This window comes from Leptodactylus fuscus, chromosome 5 (assembly GCF_031893055.1).
Source record: "Leptodactylus fuscus isolate aLepFus1 chromosome 5, aLepFus1.hap2, whole genome shotgun sequence".
NCBI classification, from domain to species: Eukaryota; Metazoa; Chordata; class Amphibia; order Anura; family Leptodactylidae; genus Leptodactylus; species Leptodactylus fuscus.
This window is the reverse complement of record NC_134269.1, coordinates 73,088,811-73,111,690: the sequence shown is the minus strand read 5'-3', so window position 1 is coordinate 73,111,690 and position 22,880 is coordinate 73,088,811. Positions and strand designations below refer to the sequence as shown.

Here is a 22,880-nt window from a genome sequence, read left to right as displayed (position 1 = left end):
GAAGACTGTCGATCATAGAGTAGGAACACCCCGATGACTAATAACCCCTGAATTACCAGAGATTTATACAGTACTAGTAAGGGTTATGTGGAATCCTTTCCCACAAAACTGTGTATGAATCTGCTCAGTTCATCTAACATATGCTGATGAGCAAAAGGGTAACAATGTTTTGAAAGTTTGACTTTCAGACACCAAATCTCACCATCCACTACAACATGAGACTACCATCAATTTATAGACAATCATCTTGGTTATCTCATACATAATTTTGACTAGCGACTATTTTGCATATGATTAGTTATACAGATTCTTGTCCTGTAGCTGTGGAATGAGCAGATAAGTGAATGAATGTCACCCTTTTTCTCGTCAGCACAAGTATAAAAGCCCATACTCATCTTTTCTGCTTGTGGACCCTTGTTCTTCTGGAAGTGACTTGCAAACCCAGAAAAAAACTTAAAAAACTAAAGGAATTCTACCATTAAAACCTCTTTTTTGTAGATAAGACGTCAGAATAGCCTTTAGAAAGGCTATTCGTCTCTTACCTTTAGATGTGATCTCCACCTCGCCGTTCTTAAAAATACCGTTTTTTTACCAGTATGTAAATTAGTTCTCTGGCAGCGATGGGGGAGGGTCCCAGCGCTGAAAATGCGATGGGGGCGTCCCCACTGCTGCTCGAGAACACGATCCTGCGACGCCTCTATCTTCAGCTGGATCCTCCCCTTCTCTGTCGTCTTCCTCCTGCGTCACCTCTGACGCCTGAACAGTTGGCTCTGCCAGTGAGAAACTAGTAGAGCTGACTGCGCATGCGGTGGCAATTTTTGGGAGGCCGCTCTTGCTCTTGAAGTTCAATGCAGGAGCGGCCTCCCAAAAATGGCCGCCGGCCGGTATTCGCACTCGGTTCTGCTGGTGTCTCACTGGCAGAGCCAACTGCGGAGGCGTCGGAGGTGACGCAGGAGAAAGACAACAGAGAAGGGGAGGATCCAGCTGAAGATAGAGGCGTCGCAGGATCATGTTCTCGAGCAGCAGTGGGGACGCCTCCATCGCTGTGAGAGAACTAATTTGCATACCAGTAAAAACCGGTATTTCTAAGGAACGGTGCAGCGGAGATCACATCTAAAGGTAAGAGATGAATGGCCTTTCTAAAGGCTATTCCGACGTCTTATCCACAAAAAAAGAGGTTTTAATGGTAAAATCCCTTTAACATTTCAACTTTATGTTGTCTGTAGTATATTCCTGCTTAACAGCCTGAGATATCAGACTCCACAAGGTTCTTTTCTTCAAAGGGGCTTTCCCACGAAAGCAAGTTATTCCCTATCTGTACTTCAGCTATCTCTGGCACTTCCATTCAAATGAATGGAGCAGTGCGTGTTCTGCCAAAGCACTGCTCCATTCAGAACAAGGGACAAAACTCTGGGGAAATAACAAAAGAACAACGCAATACTAAGTTCCAAAAAGCGTTCAAATTGTTATTTCATGGGTAAAACAAGTATGTACTAAAACAAAAAAGTAAGGCAAGTAACAGATTTCCTTTAACTATCGACTGGTTCGCTGTACTCCCTGATTCAGATAAATGGCTGCCATCTGTCATTGGTTAGAGGGGCAGCAAGTTTCTCTCATACAGCTAACTGATCATGATTCATGAACTGATTTCCTGGCTAGATTTTGTTAGAGTGGCCAAAAAGCGTACCATTATATTGTACAGAGGAGTGACACGTCACGTTTTTATCAATTCAAGCAGATAAATAGAGGTAGGTCATCTGGTAGTGGCAAAATACCCATCAAAAATAAAATGCCTACACCAATAAAACACCTATCCAAGTGTTTAGACAAGGTTTGACACTTGGGGGGGGAGAGACAAAAACAAAAAAACTTATAGCAAAATAAACATCTCATCGAAGGGATATTCAGAAAAGTTTTGTGCATAAAGAATAAAGTATCAAAGTATCTAATGTATGGAAATAAACAATGTTAAATGATTTTATTGTAAAAAACAAAAAACACCACCTATATGTAAAATATGAAGAAAAACGCTGCTGTCAGTAACATGATCAAACCGTAGTCACTGTTTTGATGTCCTAATTACATCATTATTCATTCATTCATTGATACTTTTGTGTTTACAGCAGGAATATACTAAATCCACCTGACATTAGACGCACTTGATTACGTATGATGTAGCGCACAAATAAATACTTCCAATTGTTACCGAAATGTTAAACAAGATTCATAACCAAATATGAAATCAATTACACGGCTGACTATAACCTCTACATTAAAGAAAAATAAGGATGTGGCAACTGATCATGAACAGATGAAATCGAGCTGGAAAACATAGAGTACCCGATTTTATGTAACCTTTGTCTGCCCCATTTGGTGGCATAAAAAGATGAATGTCCATTACTTCCAACCCTCCAAAAAGGTGCTGCAAGTTTTTAGTGTGTTATATGCTATATTCCGAACTATCCTATACTCTCTAAATCAGATCAGATGAGCCAAAGGGTCTCCAGGGAAGTAACTTCAGCTAGCAGAAATGCAAAGGATGAACAAGACAAGAACAAAGGAAAGTTTCCGCTCCGGGCACTGAAGAACAATAAGAAAGCTAATAAAAGAAAATAGAATCTAAAAATACTATTTTCAGACAAAAAACCTGTTGCACTTTTTCTTTAGCTAGTCTCAAGAGAGAACAAGTATTCCTCACTGCTAAAAAGCTGACGGGAAAGTTCTCAGCATGATCAGATTACGCTCCCATTATTTTTTCATCTATACCAGCGCTATTAATGGTGGGGAACTCCAATTCTCCCACATCACTAGATCATTTCATCAATATATTGTTCTCCAGTGGTTAATCCTAAGGCTATGTGCACTTTCACAACCAATTGTCTTTAATGCTCAAAAGCATTCACAATTAGACATGAAGCAACTGTGCAGTAGATCGTATAGAAAGAATTCCTACTACTTTGTATGCTGCTATACAGATCTAAGAGTCTTGATGGTAATAGACAAGAAACAAATCCTGAACAATCTGACCTTGCACTCTTTTTTTTCTAACCGTACTTTACTTCCTGCTACCCTAACAAATGCAGATTACTATATGTATTTGCTGTCTGTTACCATGTTGATGGAATAGGGGACCTTTACTATAATATATACCCCAAAAAATTGCCATATAAATGGTGCATCTGTGACATATGACCTAAGCATGTGTCACTTTGTTGTTTTTCCACCCAGATTGGTAATTTTAAGATAGCAGGTGGATAGGGGCAGGGAGCAAGACTCTTCAGCCTATCAAATTTACTATAAGCCCCATGTACACCACAGAGTGCGTGATATGGAACCGAGTTTGCAGCGGAATGCACTCAGGTGACACTCAGAGTGACATCAGAGTAAAATCCTAAATAATACGAAGAAGAAGAAACAAAATTAAAAAAAAAAGCTCTCACCCATCAAGTTCAGCAGTTTCCACGTAACAGAGACCATGTGGCTCACTACTGGACAGAAGGAGCATGTCCGCCTGTTAAAGAGAGGAAAGGATAATATTTATTGCTCTGGCATAAATATACTATTTGCCATATTGCACTCTACCCAGTCAGCGAGACAGCTACATCATTTTCAGAGGAACACTGCTGGCAAAAAGCAGTCTTCAGTAACAGGACTGCTGCAGCCTTCATGATTCATTTCGTGTACAGTGGCCAAATACGTTTCATTGTTTACCAAGACTTCATTTTATGAGTTTACTGTGACCGCACCCTCGATATAATGAAGACAACTTTCCAATCATACAAAAGACAGAACATAAAGGAAAATAAACAGCAAGTACTGTTATGTTGTAGTATTCGGCTGCCTGTTATTATTTTATACCATTTAACTAGAATTGTCACATTTAACCACAGATGACAGAAAATGTCTATTGTGTAACCAGCAGCTAATAGAAAAAGTATGGCAAATGCCCAAGTGTCACTCAGTTACAGGATTATGACAATACCGTCTTGTAGCAACTCACCCGTAATTCTCACCCTCAGGCCTTTATTATATACCCGAAAATAAAGCTACCCTGATAAATCTGTTATTGAAGTTGATGCGTTGCAAGGAAATATAGTCAAGCGTTCAAAGGATGTGAACAACTTTAACAGGGGACAATTGTGATGGATAGACGACTTAGTCCCAGCATCCTTCAATTGGCATACTGCGGTTTCCAGTAAGCAGCAGACTACCTACTAAACACAGTGGACCATCGATCAAGCCCCATGATACATGTGGAGAGTGAAAGCTACCCAAACAGGTCCAAGGATAAATCGCTGAAGAGTTAATACAGGCTAATATAGAAAAATATGAGAACATACAGTGCTGCGTATGGGGCTGCATAGCCATTGACTCATCACAGTTCCTATACTGAAGGAGCTTACAGTGAGCACACTAGCATCAGAACTGGACCAAGGAGCAATACAAGAAGGTGGCCTTGTCTGATGATTCACAGTTGATTGTGAATATCCACAGTGTGGAAATTAATGTCATGGCTGATTGGCGTACATATATGTGTAGTCAATGGGAATCTGGTAACCGAAGAACTTTCTATTATCAAAGATTCTCTTTGGTTACAGAAAACAGCAAATATATAAAATGAAGAAAACTGAGCAAAGGAAACAGTTATGCAAGCCACTTCTCTGGGACGCTCTTTAGAACCATCACATTAAAGGAACAGTGTAAAAGCACAGGTCACTTTCTGTCGCACAACACTTCTGCCATCTTTTGATGATGACGCAGTACTGCAAGCAATGCTGGTGTAGATACCATTCTACTGAAACCCTTTAAGAACATTTTTGAATGGTAACATAAAATAAGGCATTGTCTTTCAGATCTTGTGTTGCAGTGAAATCCTGTCAAATCCTGCAATGTGGAAACCACCAGTATAAGTGTGTGGTGCAGTGCAATGTGGAAGCCGCCAGTACAACTATGATGTACAGTGCAATGTGGAAGTCGCCAGTGCAAGTGTGTGATACAGTGTAATGTGGAAGCCGCCAGTACAAGTGTGTGGTACAGTGTAATGTGGAAGCCGCCAGTACAAGTGTGTGGTGCAGTGCAATGTGGAAACCACGAGTACACGTGTGTGGTACAGTGTAATGTGGAAGCCTCCAGTACAACTGAGTGGTGCAGTGTAATGTGGAAGCCACCAGTACAAGTATGTTATGCAGTGCAATGTGGAAGCTGCCAGTACAAGTGTGTGGTACAGTGTAATGTGGAAGCCGCCAGTACAAGTGTGTGGTACAGTGTAATGTGGAAGCCGCCAGTACAAGTGTGTGGTGCAGTGCAATGTGGAAGCCGCCAGTACAACTATGATGTACAGTGCAATGTGGAAGTCGCCAGTGCAAGTGTGTGATACAGTGTAATGTGGAAGCCGCCAGTACAAGTGTGTGGTACAGTGTAATGTGGAAGCCGCCAGTACAAGTGTGTGGTGCAGTGCAATGTGGAAGCCGCCAGTACAACTATGATGTACAGTGCAATGTGGAAGTCGCCAGTGCAAGTGTGTGATACAGTGTAATGTGGAAACCGCCAGTACAAGTGTGTGGTACAGTGTAATGTGGAAGCCGCCAGTACAAGTGTGTGGTACAGTGTAATGTGGAAGCCGCCAGTACAAGTGTGTGGTGCAGTGCAATGTGGAAACCACGAGTACACGTGTGTGGTGCAGTGTAATGTGGAAGCCAGCAGTACAAGTGTGTGGTACAGTGTAATGTGGAAGCCAGCAGTACAACTGTGTGGTGCAGTGTAATGTGGAAGTCGCCAGTACAAGTGTGTGGTGCAGTGTAAAGTGGAAGCCTCCAGTACAACTGAGTGGTGCAGTGTAATGTGGAAGCCACCAGTACAAGTATGTTATGCAGTGCAATGTGGAAGCTGCCAGTACAAGTGTGTGGTGCAGTGCAATGTGGAAGCCACCAGTACAAGCGTGTGGTGCGGTGTAATGTGGAAACCACCAGTACAAGTGTGTGGTGCAGTGCAACGTGGAAACCGCCAATACAAGTGTGTGGTGCAGTGCAATGTGGAAGTCGCCAGTGCAAGTGTGTGGTGCAGTGCAATGTGGAAGCCACCAGTACAAGTGTGTGGTGCAGTGTAATGTGGAAGCCACCAGTACAAGTGTGGGGGGCAGTAAGGGTAAATACTAGCCTACATTTGTGTAGGTGCAGACAAACTAAAATACTGTCATGTGTGTTATCTTCCTATATCTTACCTGCATTCATTAAATCTACACAAAGTATAATCCTGGACACATGGAGTGATACAAGTACAAGTATATTACTTACAACCACAAACTGATTGTTCTCCAGTCTGATGATATCGCCCGCTCTTACATTCATCCACTTCTCATTTTGCAGTCTGTAAAAGACAAAAGAGAAATAGAAAAGTATAATTGATTTCGTCTCACAGAATTCCTGCTGCCATTTTCAATCAGCCTGAAGCCTTAGTAATTCTGTAACAAAGGAACATGAGCAGTCAAGATGTAAAACCATGACATTCCCGGGCTGGCTCACTAATATGATACCATGGAAATAAAATTGGTGAACAAAGTGCAAACGAGGATGAATTTCCTTCCCATACAGCCATACAAACAATTTGTTTAGGAACACTTCCAAATCATTTCTACGCAAGAACCAAAATTAGCTTAAGGAAGAAAAGCAAAATTAATGCAAACATTTTTTTTTATTATTGAAAACAGCAGAGAAAGCAAGCCTTGGGCCCTATACCACGACTGCTTATTGGGTCATTATTTTATTATTATTTTTTTTATTTATTTGCTAGACATTAAAGAGCTGAACTATCCAAATGTAACCTTCACAATACACTGATGACAACTGATGTGTAAATGATGTGTCAATGTGCTGTTTTTCTACAATGTATTATGGCCCCTCATCTGGAGCAATTATTTATTGCACAGTTTAGTTCTAAAGGTGCAAAGAAATACAGTATATTCTAAATACTAAATCTAACAATGCAGTCACGGAGATCTCACATACTGTAGAGATGCATTCACTATATGACTATTGAGGCTAGGGGCAAATCTCCAATAGACTGCAATACAGTTATGTTGCAGTCTATGGGACTTCAAGCCCCTTAGGGGAGCTAATATATATAGTAAATTAGAAAAAAAAAAAAAAAAAAAAGATGCATTCAAGCCAGGAACCATGCCTTATTTATGAAAGCCTGTACATCTGAATGGAGATCGAAGTCCCAGGCTGTAATTATTTCAGGTTGACGAACTCTAGCCTTCCCTGTCCACAGTCACAAAATGAGGTGACTGAGATGCAAAACGTTGTGGTCATGTCTGGTGCAAAAAAACATCCTTACATAAAATATGTGCCACAATATCAACAATTTTCAATTATGGAGGAATTGATATATTTCCCCAAGTATAGCTCCTATCTATTCTCTAATGCTGTGCACAAAATGTATCACTTAGTACATAGACATGAAACCTAAAAAAGAGTCTCGAAACCAGAATGGTCCCTACTGAAGTATAAGCACAGTCAGATAGCTGGGGATGTTTCCGCTTTTCAATTGGTGCCTCCATTGCTGACATTTTAGCTTTTTCTACGATTTGTTATGAACTGTTTGGTGAAACGAGGGTGTTACTGTTGCTATCATCACACCAAAGAGGAGGAATGGAGGAATTGGGGGCTGGAAAGCATCATTGTCTAAAATGTTAAATGATTGGATTTATCAATACGCGTTATTCCTGAAAGGTGCCCTTATCTCCTGCTGTCAGGCCCAGGCCAGGTAGTGTGACACACATGGGTCAATATGTGGTCAGTGCTGAGTGTGACCGGCACAGCGCATCTGAATCACCTCAGTAGTTAAGCTTGCCCCCTTTTTTCCAACACATCAGCTCCAACAAAGAAGGGGGTAGGCTTAACTATTAAATGAACCACTCTTCTTCACAAAAATTCACAGAATAACCCTTTCAGACAGGGTTCCCTGTACACACTTCTATTCAGAAAAACGTATCTTAGTTCCGTAGTACTCTCAATCTTTACACTATTATTACTCAATAATGCAACTTGACAAAGTGGCAAAGCAGCTATTCAGATAACACAGAAAGCACCATATCATTCTGAATATAAAATATTCCCCAATGTATTATTGCAGATATGAATGTGATGACAAAGTACAACCTATCAAACTATAAATGCTCAGATCAGCAATACATAACAATTCTCGGATTCTGATGCAAGAACAAGCTCAATCAATGTATACACATATTTACAGGGCACTGGCTGTACATATTAGCAGTAATCCTAAATAGAACTGATATCTACACCCTGCACAACCACCATACTGATTTACTAGATCATTTGGCCACAGAGTAGAAGGCAATGCCTTTTATATCAATCCAAGTACATGTTGTCCTGGAAAACTTTCAACAGAAGTATTTTATTGTGAATGCTTGATCACGTGTTGTTGCAAGGTTAGTGCACTTTCAATTTTATCACCCTTCTTTACAATGCAATGAGTCTAATATCTCATAAAATCCTACTGCGTGATAAGTTAAGCATACGTAAATAAACAATTTAAGAACTTTTCCATTCCAATAAGAAAGCTTGCAAGCGCTCAGGTTTGTTCCTCTTTTCTAAAGCTGTCCCGATATACAGTAGATAAATGTTGATTTTGGAGGGATTGGATGAAGCTCAATGTTTATCCTGACAGCTGAGGCTCAGTGGTTAGCACTGTAGCCTTGCAGCGCTGGAGTCCTAGGTTCAAATCCTGCCAAGGGCAACATCTGCAAGGAGTTTGTATGTTCTCCCTGTGTTTGCGTGGGTTTCCTCCGGGTACTCCGGTTTCCTCCCACACACCAAAGACATACTGATAGGGAATGTAGATTGTGAGCCCTATATGGGACAGTGACTGACAATATCTGTAAAGCGCTGCGGAATATAATGGCGCTGTATAAGTAAGCATAATAAATAAATAAAATAAATCAGTCCACCAACAGCAGATGTCAGGGGAAAGAAGGAACGTGATAAGATTCAATATGTCTACTTTTGTCTCCAGTGACATTAATACTCAAACATTCCTGTTCAGCTGACATCTAATGTGTATGTATTAGCCTGCACAGATTGCCCCACAATTACTAATAGACAGAACAGACTTGGTAAAGACTTCAAAAATGGTTTTTAAATTTGCTTGAGAAAGGAGTCGAGAGTTCTGAAACGTTGTGATCTGTCATCATTATTAGTTAGCCATTAAAAAGGTATCAACTACTGAAGGCTATCAAGTTTTGTTTTTTTTTATTTATATTTGGTAAATATATTTATATTTACCGGTATATATTTATATTATATTTGACAGTCTGAAAATGCGCTAGATTTAGCACAAGGGCTATTGCTGGAAGATAAACCTAGCTAGTCTAAGATTATACCACCTATTAGTTGGCTTACAGTATATTCGCCCAGGAGTTTATACCAACAGGACAGAAATAATTTACTTTAAAACTAGATTTGACAAACTGCACTGAAAATATGCAATCTGCATCAAAAGGTGTCAATTTGTTCCAGATTTTTGTGAATTTTATGTCAAAGTGGAGTTGCAGCTGAAATAGTAAGTAATAGTATGCGAGTCAGGGTTGGGACTGGTACGGTTACCAAGAACAACATGAAGTAGACAAGAAGGTGCAACCAGTCTTTGGACATGCTGTCCTGCTCTATCCTCCACATACAAGCATTAGGCTCTGTACAAATCATACATGACTACATTCAGTCTATACTGTACAGGAAAATAAAAATATTGCAGATACCTTGGGACTCTTACTGCACTCTTAGTGATCTGTGACTCCGTCCTACTTTCCCTTCCCCTCTTCCCTCCTCCCACCCCTTAATTTGTTTTATTTTGCTATTGATTTGTTTGTTGATGTTGTATGTGTTTGTAAGAGGGTGAAACAGCCCCTGTGTAGTGAATGTGCAATGTGTAATTGAGTTGGTGTTTTCATAACCTGACATTTTGTTGTTTGACCACGAGAGGTCGCTGTTGCAAGATAACAAGTAAAAGGAAAAAGGCTGTATGCCCCTGGAAGATTGATGTGGAAACCCTGATCGTTGGAGGAAGGTTCTAGGAGCCATTTTGAGTCAGAGTGTGCTGGACTCTAGAGAAGAGAGAGCTGTGGAGACATCACTGTGCAGAGAGGGTCCTTGGAGGGAGAAGCCACAGCAAGAATAGCTGAGGATTTGAGACTTTCAGAGTCTGTCCAGACACCATCCTAAGGAGAAGATTACTGTCAGAGACTTGGCTGAGAAGTGAGACTGCCAGTGAGACCGCATGCTGTCCGAGGAGCTCCTCTTCACCCGGATGCTAACAGAGACTAAAAGGTACCCAACAGAAGTAAGCGTGCACGCACCACACTGCAAGTTTTGCACCATATTGCTGGGACTGAGTAAAAAGCCTGTAGTTAGTTAGTTAGGTATAATCATCACCCCAGGCTGCAATACTGGTGAACTATCTACCTGTCTGGTAAAAGGACTAAGTCACAGAGGATTTCTACAGAGTTCTATCTCCCAGAGAGGGACTTGTAAGGAAGTCTGGGAGCAACATTTAGTTTAACTTTACACTGTTTGGCTTGCAAGCTAACTAACCATTATACTTGCTTAGTTGTACTTGGTTTGGGGGGAATTTAGTAGTATTGTGATAAGATTGTAAACCCTGGTGTTACACCGCCGGATGCCTGTGTCACACACACTGAATTGTTCCTGTGTAATAGGGTAATAACAGGTAACAGGCAGCTGCATAGGCGCAGCCTGCATGTAGGTAAAAGCTTGGAGTATATTGAAGGCCACACTAGTGGGCACCGTGCTGTATAACACCAGGGTCCCAGCCTCTAGGCTGTGTAAATGTAATACCTGGGAGTGTTCTTTTGGACAAAAGAGGTTATCTAAACTAAGTAAAGTCCTATCTTGGTTAAATTGAATTGGACTCACTTCCTTTGTTCGTGACTTCGCTGTATCCTGGGGAGCCCACCTCGGTACACGGCTTACATGTTTACCTGTTTGTATCAACTTTTTTTGTTCAAAAAATGTAATAAAAATTACAGTTAAAAAAACAAATACTGCAGATATATGCAACCACATGCCTACACAGTTGTACGAGTCTGCTTTTGACTTCCGTTATAAAAAAAAAAAGCAAACAAAAAAACTGGCTTTTTTTTTTTTTTTAACTTTAAAGGGCCATTGTTTTCACACATGTCTCACCCACAGAAGTTATAGGATACTGCAGTAAATGTATAGACCTGTTATAGGTGTATATGTTGAACATAGTCCATAAGCTTGAAAAGATTCATAAAAAGACGTGAAATATGGTATTTCAATAGTTCAGCCTGCGGCAAAGTTCCATAAGACATTTAGACAATTAGGTTTGCTGGAGTCAGCTGCCAGTCTGAGTTCTCAGTGAAAGTTGGATATAGTTATCTAGTACCCAAGGGGAATTAAAGGTTTAGCTGTCGAAGCAAAAAATGTAGTTTATGCATTCTTCCATTAAATCCAGTTTTAAAAGTGCACCATAATACAACATTTGCAGTGGTCCATATAAACTACTAGAAAATGGGGCATAAGGCTTCCGTTTTAAGCCCCCAACCTTGGCAAAATCCATTATGATGACACAAAACGATTAGAAGAAAAAAGCAAATAAAAAGACGTGTGAGAAAAATAGCGACTAGCATTAACAGTAATGTATAGTGGAGAATAGCCATGTAAGTGTGAGCACCTGTCACCTTGAATCAGATAATAATAATAATAAATTGTATTTATATAGCGCCAACATATTCCGCAGCACTGTACAATTTGTAGGGTTCAAGTACAGAGAGAAAGATGCATTACAAAGAAATAGTCACTTCACACAATGGGACTGAGGGCCCTGCTCACAAGAGCTTACAATCTACCATGCTGGACTCATTTTTTGCAATAAGGGAAATGCCATTGAAGGATAGTACATTTTTTATCTGGTTCTTACTCTCTATGGAGGAATTTATTAAGAAGCCAGTCTTAATAGCATCAGTGGCATGAGATGCACCACAATGATGAAGAGGCTCTGGCTTCTTAATAAATATGACTTATTTCAAAAGGCTCCATGTTGAGGTCACAGGACCTGACCTATATTCCAGATATAACTATAAACCAAATTTCTGATGCCAACCAAGCAAGAAAGGCTTGAGAAAGGTTCCTGACGGGAACAAAATGTTGCATTGAATTAAAGATTCACCTTTACTTTAAATGTTGGAGTGCTGCCGTTTTTTTAAAAAAAAATTTTGTATATGGTGGAAGTAGCCCCCTACCAATTGGATTATGCACCCTAGATCTTGAAAGGTATATGATGTGCTGTTTTGCACTTTGCTATACTACTAAGTTTTTAAATCAGAGATCATTGACTAAAAAGGCAAAACAAGTGCTATATTATAAAAAAAACAAGAAAAAAAAAAAGCAAAATCATACATTGTGTAAAGCCACCCTAAAACAGTATAGCGGGAGTGCAACTTTTTAGTAAGATGTAATGAATACGTCTGCCCAAACCATAGCTACATCTCACATAGGACAGCAGGGTGAAAGTGGGAAATATACTTTAAATTCCAGTAAATTCAGTACATGGAAAAGTTATATTTTTATTAAAGGGACCTATTATAATCCTTAAGAAGTGGCAAACATAACAAAATCTACGCAAGTGAATGCGAATGCACCTTTATGCAATAAAAGAGAAGAGTGCGTGTGGTCTCTGGCACAGGAGACAATATAACAATGTGCTTCAGTTCTACACTAGGCAGTCCTCCATCTGTTTATGAATCAATGGCTTTCACTAGACAAAATAATGATATTTTGATAGCGTTTAGGAATAAAACTTTTCAATACCTTTTAAGGAGACTAATTTATATAGTTAAGCTGCTCAGCTCAAAACAACAAAACTTCAGCTAGTCAGGTCATGTAGTTTAGGCAATAACTCTGCATTGTTCTTGCTGTATTTTCTTAGTCACTAGAGAAATCACTTTGGCCCAATTTTAACACTTTTGATACTGTGTCGCCAATTTATCCAAGTTTATAGAGTCTTGCTATCTCCTAATGTCACATCATGATAAGTCTCTAATGCTTTCATAGTGAACTGTGCAGCATGAAAAAAAAATGGGGGTGCGAGGAAACATGTGAGGGTGTTGTTGCATGGGCAGGTAAACTGAACGTAATCATTGCTAACGGATGCCATAGAAAGCTGAAATGGTGCTAATTTACTATTATTTTCATGTAGTCATCATCAGTGGCGTAACTAAGAATGGCAGGGTCCCGTGGCGAACGTTTGACATGGACCCCCCTGACCGACGCCGAAGACCCCGACCGAACGTGTCCCCCTATACACACACTATTATGCCCCAGTGTCCCCTGCACACACTATTATTGCCCCATAGTGGCCCCTGCACACATTATTATTGCCCCATAGTGGTCTGTGCACACACTATTATTGCCCCATAGTGGCCCCTGCACACACTATTATTACCCTATAGTGGCCCCTGCACACACTATTATTGCCCCATTGTGGACAAACATGTACAATTACTTTTACAAGTAATTAGATACAAGTACTTTTCAGACCCCAGAGTATAATAATCACAGACCCAGGGGTGTATACAAACATAAAAAACACTGTTCATTACCTCTCCCTGGCTCCAATACGATCCCTGTTGATAACGGCCATGGTAACGGCCTATTTAAAAAACAAACAAAAACGCAGTGGTAGCGGCTGTCGCCGGGCCGCCTAATGTCCCGGGCCCTGTAGCAGCTGCTACCCCCGCAGTTACGCCCCTGGTTATGATTACACAAATGATCTTAAGAACAATCGCTCATTCTTCCTCCTCTCCTACACTTTACATAATTTTCGGCAGCACATTCCCTGTTTATATGAGGGGTTGTGTTTCTGACACATGATAAGTTTTATACCTGAACAAAAGAAGCCATCAATAACAAAAAAGTGTTTTAATATATGATCACTGGGCGCACACTGGGCAATGCCAATTGCTGCCTGTGTAAAAAGGTCTTTAAAGGAGACTGTTGCTAGAACTAAGTCCTGCAGATAGGTCAGGGTTACTAAAATCATACAGTGTTTTTCCCTTGTGGAGCCTCTGTTGCCAAGCTATCACTATATTTGTCAACATGCAAAGGAGGTCTATGAAACAAGGAAGGCTCTGCCATTGCTCCAAAGAGGAAGGTGGTAATGTCCTTGATGCTCTGAATACCTAATTTGCATATTGTCAAACACAACAGCATCTTGACAATAGAGGCACCGAGTCATGAGAGAAAAACACGGTTTCATACCCTGTCACTTTCAAGTGACCCTAACCTACCTGTCTGTGGGTCAGGGTTGATGTGCTGGGTTCTAGTGATAGACTCCCTTTAAAGGGGTTAGCCACTAAAGTAGTAAAACCTAAAAACTATTGTTAGCCATTAAAATGAAACATAACTGCAAGACTGCTACTTTGTTTCTCTTATTGAGAGCATCAAAGGGGACCTGTAACGTGGATTTTCTACCATAAACTGGCCCCATTGTGTGCAGAATGAAGTAATTCCCTTTCCATTGCTGCCCCTTTGTAATATTTCTGTAGTCATGATGGGCAGGGAGAAGCTTCAGTTCAGTTACACTGTCCCCTTGCTATGCATACCTCCTGGGTGGGACTGACATCTCCCTTGTAATGTATGGGAGTGAGGGGACTGTAAAGGAGTCAATCATGCTCAGGGGGTGGGACCATGTGACTAGCTGAAGCTTCTCCCTGTCCACCATGTCGTCTTAGGTTAATTTACTTATAAATTTTTAAGCTATTTTTTCTGCAACCAAAAGATTGCAAAGGGGTAACACCTGCAAAAACATGACGGGACCAGATTACAGTGGAGAAACCAACTGACAGGTTCCCTTTAAGACATTCTTCAACTGGCTAACACATTACCAAACTTTGTATCCTTATGAACGCATGCTGTACTACAGACTTATGCCAAGTTTAATGAAAGGTTAAGTACACATAAAGGGTTAAATATATTTCTTTAGGCCTTAAAAGTGCATATTGAAAATAGCAAAAAAGATTTTTTTAAAAAAAACAAAAACTAAGAACAGCTCAGCAAAATGATGTTCAATAAAAAGATATTTAAAACTGGTCAACCAAAAAAAAAAAAAAAAAAAAAAATCAAAAGGACGTGTAAGAGTCAGGAAGGAAATACATTATTAATCATTGTTCTGGCAACACTACAGGAGAGAGACTGGTCGCCATATTCATTGGGAGGAGTCTTGCTATGGCCTTTTGGGAAGGGAAGAAAGAGACATGCACAGCAGAGTTGTGGCAAAGGCAATGGGAAATGACTGTAGCATGTCTGAGTTCAGCTATATTGAAATCCATATTTAATCAGAAATTGATTTACGAAAAGACAAAAAATAGAAGGAGCGAACGCTATAAGTGCCTACAGTGCAGTCCAAGCTATAATCATTTCATGCTCAAAACCCCTGGTGTGAGAACTCTTAGAAAAGACCTCTGCATCAGTAATATGTGAGAACACAAGCCAAGGATTTAATCAGAGCTTGTTTAATCCAAGGCCAGGTTAGTACCTCAGATCATATGGCACTTATAAAAACCACATACTTCACCCAAAATGTTCACAAATAACACTCAATGGAATCCACATTGGTTTTGTAGAGGGCTGTACCTTAAGAAGTGTATTTAGAACAATAATCTGGGCCACGAGCGGCACAACACAATGAAGATATTGTTTCCAATAATCTTTTTAAAAAAATAATATTATCCTGAAAATGTCACGCTCTAATATTTTGCATACATTCCTAGAAAATTACTGTTTAGAGTCTTTGTACAAGGTCTGATAATGTCAAACATTGCTCAGAGGTTTATTCGTCTTGATCAGTGTTTTGGGATATTGACTGAAGACATTTTCACATGAATAATTCCAAGGCTGCACATCCTGAAAACATTAATGTCACAAATTGTTCACCCCTTACAGATCCTACGCACTTGTAAGAGCAATGGCAATATCAAATGTCAAAAGTTAGGTCATTTCTTACACAATATTTTGCACAATACTTTTCACACAGTATTAAACACTAATCAAGACCACATCAGAATTCCTCCGATAAGGGACTTTTAAAGGTCCTTGGGGGTGGAGGGGGGGGGGGGTTAATAACTATTAAAGATTTGTTGCAACTGAAAATCAGTCTCATTCATCTGGGTTTCTCTGACAGCATGGATTTCTTCAACGCCACTCAGAGAAATTTCTGTAACAAATCTGCTCCATGTGAATATAACCTAATGGTTGGAATGCAGCTTGCCATATACAGTGTGCCTTACCCATTGTGGGGAAGTTAGCTCGGTAGAAGTTGGACCCAACCAGTAAGAGACAGGGACGCAAATCTTGAAGCAAACTGGTTTATTTAAGAAACCAGCAAATTAAATAAACCTTTACGTCATGCACAAAAATGAGCAAAATAAAATACAGCCTTAACTTCAGGCAAAATAATGTCAAACCAAAATCCTGCTTGTCTGAGCCCTAACTAAACAGATAAAACTAACTGTACGTGTGGCTTACTACGAGGCACACAAAATCAACTAAAAAAACACCATACCATACACAAGGCTCTCAGTGTCAGGACAGACCTAGCCACTTCCTCTCCTCTCAGGATCTGTCCTGAATTGCAGGCTTAGCAGGCTTTTAAGGGCCAGTAATGACCCTCAGATCCACACCAGGGCTGTAGCTTATTGAAGATCTTATCTATCTTCTTGGGAAAATTTCTCGGACCAAAAAGTACGCTCCATTTTACGCAACTCTCATAGTTTTTCAACATGCGTAAGGCTACAGGAATCCCATTTGAAACTGCTGGTGAGATGTTCACACGGAGATTTTTGGTCAGGAAACTTACTGAAATTCCTCCTCCAAAAAACGCCTCACCATACAGTCCTATGGTGCGGTATTTTTGGGAGGAGGAATTTGAGTCAGTTTCCTGACCAAAAAAACTTTGTGTGTGAACGCAGCCTTAGCTTTCTGAAGGTATAAATGACCTGGAAGAGGAGGACATTGTCGTCAGGTGCAAACACAGATGAAGCCACGTACAATACACCTCCCCTTATTACGTGTGTGCATTGAAGTGTACCTGCTGGATTCATCTCCCAGAGTCATCTTGGTAATGCATACCCTTTTTCACTATGTGATAATAAATGCCTGCTTTTACAAATACAGCAATAGAAAGCTACATTTTTTTTTACATCAAATGAGCTACTAAAATGTCACAATAAGGTGAACAATATTAGCTGTGAAATTTGTGACTATTCTCGCTGTCAGCCATATTTGAAAAGTTATGTGAACAAGGAAATGTTGTTTAAGGAGGATTTATGTACATGTATAACAGAATTAACACATTGAGGACCAGAATAATATTTTTCTTGATGACATAGCTATGTGATTTTTGCGGGACAAAGTGTATTTCACAGTGGCGCCATTTATTAATCTGTAGGATCTACAAGGAAGCTGGGGGGGGGGGGGGGAATTAGAACAAAGTAAAAAATTGTGAAAAACTGCAGTTGTGCAATTTTTTTTAAAATTGATTTTCATTTACCTGCTTTTACTGTGTGTAAAAAGTGACAAGTCAGTACAATGACAGCGATACCATAGTTATATAGTTTTTGCCATGTTTTATTATCCTATTATAAAATACAGATTTCTGTCGCCAAGTTCTGATATCTTTTTTTGCAAGGCATGTTGCAGTTTTATTTATATCATTTTGGGGGAATGTTTGATGTGTTGATCACTTTCTATTTTATTGTGGAGGAAAAACAGCATTTTAAGCAATATTTTAACAAGGGTGGGCCTTGAGAACGTTCCTCACAGTCCAGCAGCGTTTCCGCTAGGCTTAAGAAATGCCCTCCTTATAGTGAGGAGATAACGGTGACAAAATTAACGACATCTCCATCCCCAGAGCACATGTCCTCATGAATATGCAGCTTTACTGTATATACCGTTTGAAAGCTGACAGCATGCTGAATTGAGCGCATGGTTGGCTTTCCCAGTATCTGCCCCGGGACTGGAGATATTGGTGCTGTTAATTCCAGCACCAATATCTCTTCACTGCCAGAAGGGCGTTCTTCACAGTCTAGTGTCATCGCTGGGCGGTGAGGAATGCCCCCAAAGCCCAGCACACTGTCGGCTTTCTAGAGGTAGAGAAAACTGCATATTCATGAGGACATGAAAGGTCCTCTTTAAAAAGCGGTTACCTGTGGAAACCCATGGACCTTATAGTCTGAAATCAGCAAAGAAAAAAGTCCTGCTGACCGAATGGTCACACAACACTAGTGTCACTGTAACCTTAATTAGGCTGTATTCACACAAATAGGAAGCATGGCTGCACTAAAATAAATGCAATCCTATGGACCTATTCACACATCTGTGTTTTGCTTTTTTTTAATAAACCGTGTGAACAACTTGTCAAAAAACAGGACATGTATAAATGCATTGGTGGCACATATACTAAAATTGGAACGTTCCATAGAAAATTATCATGGCCCCTGGGCAAGGATGACAAAGAAGGTGCTTGCTTTGGTAGCAGATATACCATGCAAATTTATATAATTTATATGCTACCAAATTCCCTCCGGAATCAAAACAGTATTCTATTCTATGTAAACTGGATGAGAAAAAAATCGTGGTTTTTCAAGACCAACATGATGATTGTGTGAATCTTGAAAGTGGAACGCTGCCCTACATTGGAAACGAGCTTCGCCTCCTTCAGGTTTAGACTTGGTGGCTTGAATTAAAGATGTATGCAGCATGGAGTATCTGACGGCCTCCCTTAATCATACTCTTGATACTTTCCAAGCTGTTTGGTTGCCTTGGGATGCCTACTGTGCCTTGAATGGCCTCTGACCTTTTCTCCTTCCCTCCCTTTGTCCTCCCCTCTTGTCGTGTCTGTCCCCCCTGTTACCTTTTATTACTATTTGACATTTTCTATTACGGTTTTCGTTGTTGATCATGTATGTGCCTTAATGTTTGGCTTTTGTCCTGTTTTATCACTTTATGTTCAAAAAATTTTCAGTTGAAAAAAAAGAAAATGGAACGTTCTCAGAAAGTAGCCACTCAAAGGACCAAGCATTTGTATTTCTTGAGATGTACAGGAATACCCAGCATGCAATCAGGTAGGTACCTGCATAGTAGATACGCTGCCCATGTGACATCATACTTGATGGAAAGTTCTCACAATGCATTATCACTGAAGCATTATATAAACTAAAGCCTCAAGTACATAACAGAGTGTGCAGGCCTAGCATGTGCCCTCAGATCATACTCAGAAGACATCCAAATGCCTCTGCACTACATTCATTTCTATGGTTCCGTTCCAACCAGATTTTGTGGAGCAGGACAGGGTCAGCTCTATAATTATCGGATCGGAATGGAGAATCAAGGTCCCCCACAAATAGCACATTCGGTCATGTGCATAAGACCTTAAAATAGTAAATCAGCAAATGAGCGAATATTTAAGCAAGGATCAGCGGGGACCAGAGACTTTCTAAGCACCACTGTTAACTTGACTACTTAAATCAAAGGATTCTTTTTAGGTTTACAAAGTGTTACAATAAGCAACTTTAAGAATTAAAATCTGTATGGAAAGAGATGGGGTATAGAGCCCCTGAGAAGGATTATCATTATCACAGGCTTACAGCGCTCACTGTAAACAGACACTGAAATAGAAAGCCAGACTTTGCACTTTAATGCAGGGAGGATTAAATAAGGCACACAATGCCATAAAGCCTTCCTGAATGTCTATTTAAGGTGAAGGTCCATACAATACGCTAGCAACGTAAATTTTATTACAATAGAAAACACACAGAATGCAATAAAGCTAGAATGAGAATATGATCTGACGGCCAAGTACTAGAAACTAAAATGGCGCAAGCTCTGTGCAACTATAAAAAGAACAGTTTTTAGTCATCATTCTCCAGTATAGTCAGTCAGAACATGTTACACACGTGCTCTGCATGCTATAAAAAAAAAGCAAAGAAGTCAAAATTTACATGAAGTTGTAGACTTGCATAACTAAGACAGTCAGAGCAAGGCATAAAAAGAGAAGTCACCTCTCAAGGGGATTGTAGGATCTTGAACTCTCTGCAGGCAACAAAACTCTGGAGCAAGTAATAGCTTGACATTTACAATGTAGAGTCATTCTGTAGCTATGAAATATATATTTAACCGCTACCCAGGATTTTGTCAAGTATACAAGGGGATGAGGGTTCAAGGACTGGAATATGTGAGATATGATATGAGGAACAATGATGAAAAGGTCACATTAATAGATGTATGCAATCAGTCCCTTCACACAAATATATATATATATATATATATATATTGTAGATAGATAGATAGATAGATAGATAGATAGATAGATAGATTATACAGCACAATGTGCAACAATATTCTTCTATTGTATCTAAAAAATTGCACCATACCGTATACACAAATTGGAGCCGATGTATTAAGAATAAGCGGGTTCATAAGGTATGATAAATCGATCATAGTTTTTCCACATGGCATCCTACAAACTACTAACATAATGAAGCGACATATATTTCTGCAATAATAATGCCAAACAGGAGCACATGGAGTCCATTTTTATTGTTTTACTTATTTTTTAGATGTACTCATGCACACACAGGGGACACATTCCGTATACACACAAAGCAGAACTCTAAGTACATCCAGATCTTAAAATGATTCCAGACCTCTGAAAAAAGTATCATACTTCAAACCAGACCCCTAAATTTATTCAAGCCCCAGACTAGACCCCTAAATTATCCACACCGGAGAGCAGATCCCTACATTTATGACCCCAAACTAGAACCCAAAATTATCCAGACCAAGGACCAGACTCCTAAATCTATTCAGACTCCAGGCAAGATTGTTAATTAATCCAGGCCCAAGTCCAGACCAGTAAATGACACAGATGCCAAAAAACACTAGGCCAGACCCCTAATTAAATTTAGATCCCACAACTAGAATCCTAAATAAAATTCAAATCCTAAATGAGACCCTTAAATTAATCAGAAGCCAGAGTAGAACCCTAAATAAATTCAGAGTCCATAAAAGAACTGATTCAGCCACCACCAGGACGTTGCATGCACCACTACATATTACATCCTAATGGTATGCAGTATAAGGTGGTGCCCAGAGCAAAAAACGACCAGGTCAGTGAAGAGACTCACTGTGCATGAAGCCTTCTATACAAATCGTTTCAGTCGATCTGAGAAGACAGACATTTACGGGACAAGGCAGCACAAATCTGTTTTATGCTCAATTAGAAAGCATCTCAAGCTGTGCCACCCAACATTGAAACATCAGGCATATTGAGCAGAACCTGAAACGGTCAGTTCTAACTGTGCAACTACCCCCATGCAAGATCCTCTGCTCTTCCGATGAGTTTATTTTATGACTCACATAAACCCTATACTTGTGCAAATCAAAGAACAATTTTATAGCCACCAGTTCACATTTTCTTGCATAAAACAGTTAAAGCTGTATCCCACAATTCATATGTATTATATAACCAGTGGGTTATCACCTATTCAAATAATAAACCTGTAACTTCTAATAAGAGGAAGAGATAAATGTCAGATGACTGGGATAACCGCCATGGGTCCAGTGATCACGGTTCACTGCAGATGTGCTGAGGAGGAGGAGTTCGTAATATAAAGGATCAAAGACCATATTGTGTTTCCCTGAAAAATAAGACAGTGTCTTATATTAATTTTTACTCCTAACGATCTTATTTTCAGGTGATGCCTTATTTTTTCATAGATCGAGTGTTTGCACATCACTGCTGGTTTGGTTGGTTATGTACTGCTGTGCATAGTCCCTTCTGAGACTAGGCACAATCCAGTGTAGAAGGTAAGTGTACATATCATAGAGTGCAGTGGTGTCTGTGTATGAACTACACTCACCGGCCACTTTATTAGGTACACCTGTCCAACTGCTCGTTAACACTTAATGTCTAATCAGCCAATCACATGGCGGCAACTCAGTGCATTTAGGCATGTAGACATGGTCAAGACAATCTCCTGCAGTTCAAACCGAGCATCAGTATGGGGAAGAAAGGTGATTTGAGTGCCTTTGAACGTGGCATGGTTGTTGGTGCCAGAAGGGCTGGTCTGAGTATTTCAGAAACTGCTGATCTACTGGGATTTTCACGCACAACCATCTCTAGGGTTTACAGAGAATGGTCCGAAAAAGAAAAAACATCCAGTGAGCGGCAGTTCTGTGGGCGGAAATGCGTTGTTGATGCCAGAGGTCAGAGGAGAATGGCCAGACTGGTTCGAGCTGATAGAAAGGCAACAGTGACTCAAATAGCCACCCGTTACAACCAAGGTAGCCAGAAGAGCATCTCTGAACGCACAGTATGTCGAACTTTGAGGCAGATGGGCTACAGCAGCAGAAGACCACACCGGGTGCCACTCCTTTCAGCTAAGAACAGGAAACTGAGGCTACAATTTGCACAAGCTCATCGAAATTGGACAATTGAAGACTGGAAAAACGTTGCCTGGTCTGATGAGTCTCGATTTCTGCTGCGACATTCGGATGGTAGGGTCAGAATTTGGCGTCAACAACATGAAAGCATGGATCCATCCTGCCTTGTATCAACGGTTCAGGCTGGTGGTGGTGGTGTCATGGTGTGGGGAATATTTTCTTGGCACTCTTTGGGCCCCTTGGTACCAATTGAGCATCGTTGCAACGCCAAAGCCTACCTGAGTATTGTTGCTGACCATGTCCATCCCTTTATGACCACAATGTACCCAACATCTGATGGCTACTTTCAGCAGGATAATGCGCCATGTCATAAAGCTGGAA

At 40.2% G+C, this 22,880-nt stretch overlaps 1 protein-coding gene and 1 non-coding gene across 2 annotated transcripts in view; one reads left to right on the top strand and one right to left on the bottom strand.

Annotated features, from left to right (window-relative positions):
• The window catches only part of ATP8B4 (ATPase phospholipid transporting 8B4 (putative)), a 152,934-nt gene that overhangs the window by 71,314 nt on the left and 58,740 nt on the right, over window positions 1-22,880 (bottom strand). The window contains exons 8-9 of the mRNA XM_075273372.1: window positions 6,294-6,366; window positions 3,441-3,511 (exon numbers count right to left, since the gene is read on the bottom strand). Of these exons, the coding sequence (XP_075129473.1) occupies window positions 3,441-3,511; window positions 6,294-6,366 (144 nt within the window). The remainder of the gene's footprint in view (window positions 1-3,440; window positions 3,512-6,293; window positions 6,367-22,880) is intronic.
• LOC142205385 (U6 spliceosomal RNA) lies at window positions 18,496-18,599 on the top strand. The gene has a single exon (XR_012716393.1). It is a non-coding gene; the product is annotated as a U6 spliceosomal RNA (small nuclear RNA).